Below are 5062 nucleotides of genomic sequence, written 5' to 3' on the forward strand. Positions count from 1 at the left end.
CTACTTCCGTAGTGATACTGCCTCGGAAACCCAAGGAGGGGTCGCTATGAGTCGGGGCCGACTCGACGGCACATAACAACAACAACAACAACGTGTGGAATTAAGAAATATTCTTTTATATAACCTATCATTTAAAGAAGTCAGAATAGAAATACAGAGATTTTTTAAGCATATTTACATTATAAAAAATAATACGTTAATGTCAGGTGCAACATATCTTAGTTTGTGAAATATATCTAAGTACTTAGTAAAATATATAGGTTTAAATACATGTAATTGAAAATAAGAAGGATGAGACATCTAATTAAAAAAAAATTTTGAAAAAGAATGGCAAAAATTAGGAAAAAGTCCAAAACTATAGAAGGAAGTAAATAATAGGAAGAGCTAAAACTAATTAAATAGAAATTCATTACAGCCACCATTTCAGTCTTTGATCAAATGAAACTGATCAGAAAAAGAGAAGGTGAAATAACTATTAGGTATTCTGTAGCTACTAATAAGATGTACTGAGCTATTCTAGTAAGTAGGAAAACTTAAATAGACAAATTTCTAGAAAAAGAAAACATCAAAATGGGCATAAGAAATAGAAAACTAAAATACTCTTAGCTTAAAATAATTGAATCTATATTTTAAAAACCTTTGGATATATAAAACTCTGGATCCATATCATTTCACTGGTAAGTTCTACAGTTATTTAAAGAAGATATAATTTCAGTCATGAGAAATGTCCTAATAATAGGACAGGTGTATACATTCTTCTACTCATTTTAAAGGGCTAGGATGTATAATCTAAGAATAAAAAAGGAAAACTACAGTCCCAATCTCTCTTATGAAAAATCTTAACGTAAAAATCCTAATAATAATAATACGTGATCAAGTTAGATTTATTGTAGGAATACAAAAGCATAACTTTAGAAAACCAATCACTGTAATTTACCATGTGAACAAATGATAGGAAAATAAGTATGTGATAATTTCCGTAAAATTCAGAAACTATTCAGGAATAAAAAGAGAAACCATTGCAAATTAGTAATTTAAATTAATCTCCTTAGTACACACAGAATGTTTCAAACAAACAAAGAAGTCTAAAACAAACACACTAGACACCTTGCTTAAGGGGAAAAACATTGAAAGCTTTCTTTTTGAGACTGGGAACAAGGAAAGCAAATGGGCTCTCATTTTCCCCCCAGCATTTTACTGTCATGTCTAGCCAATGCTGTAAGACAAGAAAACAGAAAAGCTAAGATTGGGAAGGAAGATACAAAAACTGTTGTTGCTGATTATGTTCTTGTGGCTATAAAATTTCTGAAGGAATATACAGATAAATTATAGAAGTAAGGTTTCTGGATGCAAATTCAGTATGTAAGAGTTACTTGTATTTCTGTATATCAGCAATAATGAAATGTTTAAATGGTACCATCTGCATATGGTATTAAAAAATAAGTAGAGGAATATACTGTGTTGACATATTGAAAGGCTCAGTATTCTGAAGCTTTTTCTTCCGGAATTATTTACAATTAAAGTGCTATCCTGGTGTACTTGTTTGGAAGCAACTGTTTAGACTTACCCTATTTTTGTTAATTTTAATAGTTAACTCAAGCAACTAAACACAAATTAAAATCTGGATCTTGGTTTCTATTCCCACAAAAACTAGGTTTTTTTGTGGTACATGAAAGTTGATTTTAAAATTTATATGGAAATACACAAGTCCACTGAGAGCAAAGATAACTCTTAAGACAAAGAGGTGAAAGATATTAAGATTTAGTATAAAGTTAAAGTAATCAAGTCAGTGTAGTATTATACTAAGATAGACCAATGGAATAGTCTATGCATGGAAGCCCTGAAATAGACGCACACACAGTATACTAATGACAAAAGGGAGTATTGAAGAGAAGTAAAGATACACACTTTTCAATAAATATTGCTCTAAAAATTGAGTATCCAGGAGGGAAAAAAAATTGAGTTTCTGCCTTACTCTGGACATGAAATATCAACTCCAGGTGCTCATAGGTCTGAATGTCAAAGACAGAACACAAGAATTTAGGGATAAAAAGGAATTTAGGGAAAGATTTTGTAAGCGAGTTGTATGAAGCAGTGACCATAAAAGAAAATGATTTGACAACAATTTAAAATAAAGAACTTCTTTTGTTGAAAAGAGTATATTAAGAGAATGAAAAGACAAATCACAGTGTGAAAAGTATTTGTGATGTGTTTAATCAACAAAAATTTATTTCAAAAATACATAAAGAATGGTCTCAAATCACTAAGAAAATAAATAACCTAACAGACAATTGGAAAACTTGAGTAACTATTAAGTAAAAAATAAGTCATGAAGCCAGTGAAATGGAAGAGGGAAATGCAAAATGGAAGCATAGTAAAATAATTTCATATCCCTAACAGATTAGCAAGTTTTTAACTCTGACAATATCAAGTATTATTGAGTGTGAATCAAAGGGAGCAGTCATCTACTGCTAGTGGAAGTGAAAATTTGAATAACATCTTTGGAAAAGAGTGACTCCTTTATCAGATCATGTCCTTCCTTATGTAAAATTCTCCAGTGACTTCAGCTCAGGTCTTGTGTGATGTGTATGGCCCTGGCTATCTCTCTGACTGACCAGTTCCTCACCCCCTTGCTTACTCTGCTGGAGCCCACTTCCTTGCTTTTCAACATGCCAAACCTTTTCTTGAGTCAGGGATTTTTGTACCTGTTTTTCCCCTTGCTTGGAATGTTTTTTCTCTAGATAGTTGCATGATAAACTCTCACATTCCATTTCAGACTGTTCAAAAGTTACCCTATCAGCCCTTACCTAAACCACATGATATAAAGTAACATACCTTCTCTCCTTACCATCATTCCTTTCTCTTGCCATTTTTTCTTCATAGCCTTCTTGACCACTTCACATACAGATTTTATCTGTCTTCCCTTACAAAAGTACCCCTGGTGGCACAGTGGTTAAGCATTCAGCTGCTACCAATAGGTGGGTAGTTTGAACTTACCAGCTGCTCCACGGAAGAAAGATGTGGCAGTCTGCTTCTGTAAGGAAACCCAGTGGTGCAGGGCAGTTCTACTTTGTTTTTATAGGGTTGTCTTGAGTCAGAATTGACTAATGGGTAATTGGGTTTTCCCTCACAAAAATGTAAGTTTTTTGAGAGTGGTTTCCTTGTTTTGCTCCTGATGTGTTTCCTGATTCTAAAACAGGGCCTGGCACATAATAGATTGCCTAGGATATGCTTTGAATATGAATTTGTTCTTAATAAAAAGAGGACCTAGTAAAGACGACTTGAAGAAATCTTGGTTTTGGCTTCTTTTCATTGATTTGTGTTTATTGTCAAAGAATATAAATGTCTACTAAAGTTTTTATTAAAAAGCATAAGCATAAGCATAAATTGTATTGCTTCATTTAAAATTATACATTTGTTTTGTTCTAGTTTATTGTAATGCTTTTCTAATAATTTACAGGGCAGCCTTTATGCTTTTCAATAGGTGGGAGAAAATAAACAATTACTAGATACAGTTGAAATGATATGTACATATTGGGTAAAAGTCAGGCATTTACAATGTGAGCTATATATTCCTATTTGAGAGTTTTTCTTTTGTTATCCATCTCCAAGTGGGAGCTGGTGAGGTGGCCAACTTTGCTGCATATGCATTTGCACCAGCTACATTAGTGACTCCGTTAGGAGCTCTCAGCGTCCTAGTGAGGTAAGCATCCTAGTTTCGTATGTCACAACAATAGTAAAATTGGCAATGCTATCTAATTTACATTTACATTATCAGATCAGCATACTTACATTTAAACTACATTGAGTTCTTTTTACACTATGTGCTTTTGAAACATCCTCTGTGCATAATAAACATGCCTTCTGATTAGTGGGAGAAAATTATTTTATGTTTTGCCTTGCTTACGTTCAAAACTAGCACTAATTCTAGTTTTATTTCAGTTTTTTAAGTACTGAGTTGCACTTGTCACACAATTTACTATTTGACACCTAATTCACTTTGTCAGGTGTTGGTTGCTGAAGAATACATTTCTGTTTACAGTCATTGACTGGACATCAGGTTGTGTACCTCTGAAAGACTGGTCTTTGTGTACTTGTTTGGAAGCAACTGTTTAGACTTACCCTATTTTTGTTAATTTTAATAGTTAACTCAAGCAACTAAACACAAATTAAAATCTGGATCTTGGTTTCTATTCCCACAATTGATAGGAATTTTTATTCCCCCCCCCCTTTTTTTTTCCTCAAGATGCTATATAGAAATGGTTATGGTACATGTCTTTATCCTTAATTTTCTGTATTTTATATAATTACACTTATAGGCTTGTATTTATCTTTTTAGATGTGGAAAATACTAGCTATAAAGTACTAAAACTTGATAATAGGAAAACTAAATAGAATCAAATGAATAAATAAGAAGGATACATCAACCATCATTAAAGTTGAGCTTATTTTAAGCATTTGTTTGAAGGCACATTCCTAATTAGTATATAAAATTGTACAAACTATAGTTCCTTTTATTGTAATTTTCATATTGACTTCTTACAGTAGAAAGAAGATAAATAATACTCATTTTGTGTATGATGAAGCAGGTGATTTCCTATAAATTTTTATTTTGTGATTGCATGTGCATTTTCCTTACTTTATACTCTCACAGTATTCTAGTTTGGGTTCAAGATTTTAAACTCCATGTTGTGTTGATGTTCAGAAAGGAGAAAACTAGCTGATTGTGTTCTTAACCTTTTTTTTTTTTTTCCCTTGATACCCTTTTTAGCGCTATTCTCTCTTCATACTTTCTGAATGAAAGACTTAATCTTCATGGGAAAATTGGGTGTCTGCTAAGTATTTTAGGATCTACAGTTATGGTCATTCATGCTCCGAAAGAAGAGGAGATAGAGACCTTAAATGAAATGTCTCACAAACTAGGTAATCCAGGTAAGAAAATAAAAAAGCTTTGCCTTATTGTATTTTACTTTTTAATTTAATATTTATTTATTTGTGTGTGTGTGTGTGTGTGTGTGATACATTATTATTATTATTGTGATTTGGGTGAAGATTTACAGAG

General features: G+C 32.3%; 1 protein-coding gene across 1 annotated transcript in view; it reads left to right on the forward strand.

The window, feature by feature from the left end:
* Nucleotides 1-5062, forward strand: part of NIPA2 (NIPA magnesium transporter 2) — a 42527-nt gene that overhangs the window by 7942 nt on the left and 29523 nt on the right. Inside the window, exons 3-4 of the mRNA XM_007956735.2 lie at nucleotides 3613-3703; nucleotides 4772-4932. Coding sequence (XP_007954926.1) covers nucleotides 3613-3703; nucleotides 4772-4932 — 252 coding nt within the window. The remainder of the gene's footprint in view (nucleotides 1-3612; nucleotides 3704-4771; nucleotides 4933-5062) is intronic.

Source organism: Orycteropus afer, unplaced genomic scaffold, assembly GCF_000298275.1.
Source record: "Orycteropus afer afer isolate SDZICR_OR568_19922 unplaced genomic scaffold, OryAfe1.0 scaffold00656, whole genome shotgun sequence".
Taxonomy (NCBI): Eukaryota; Metazoa; Chordata; class Mammalia; order Tubulidentata; family Orycteropodidae; genus Orycteropus; species Orycteropus afer.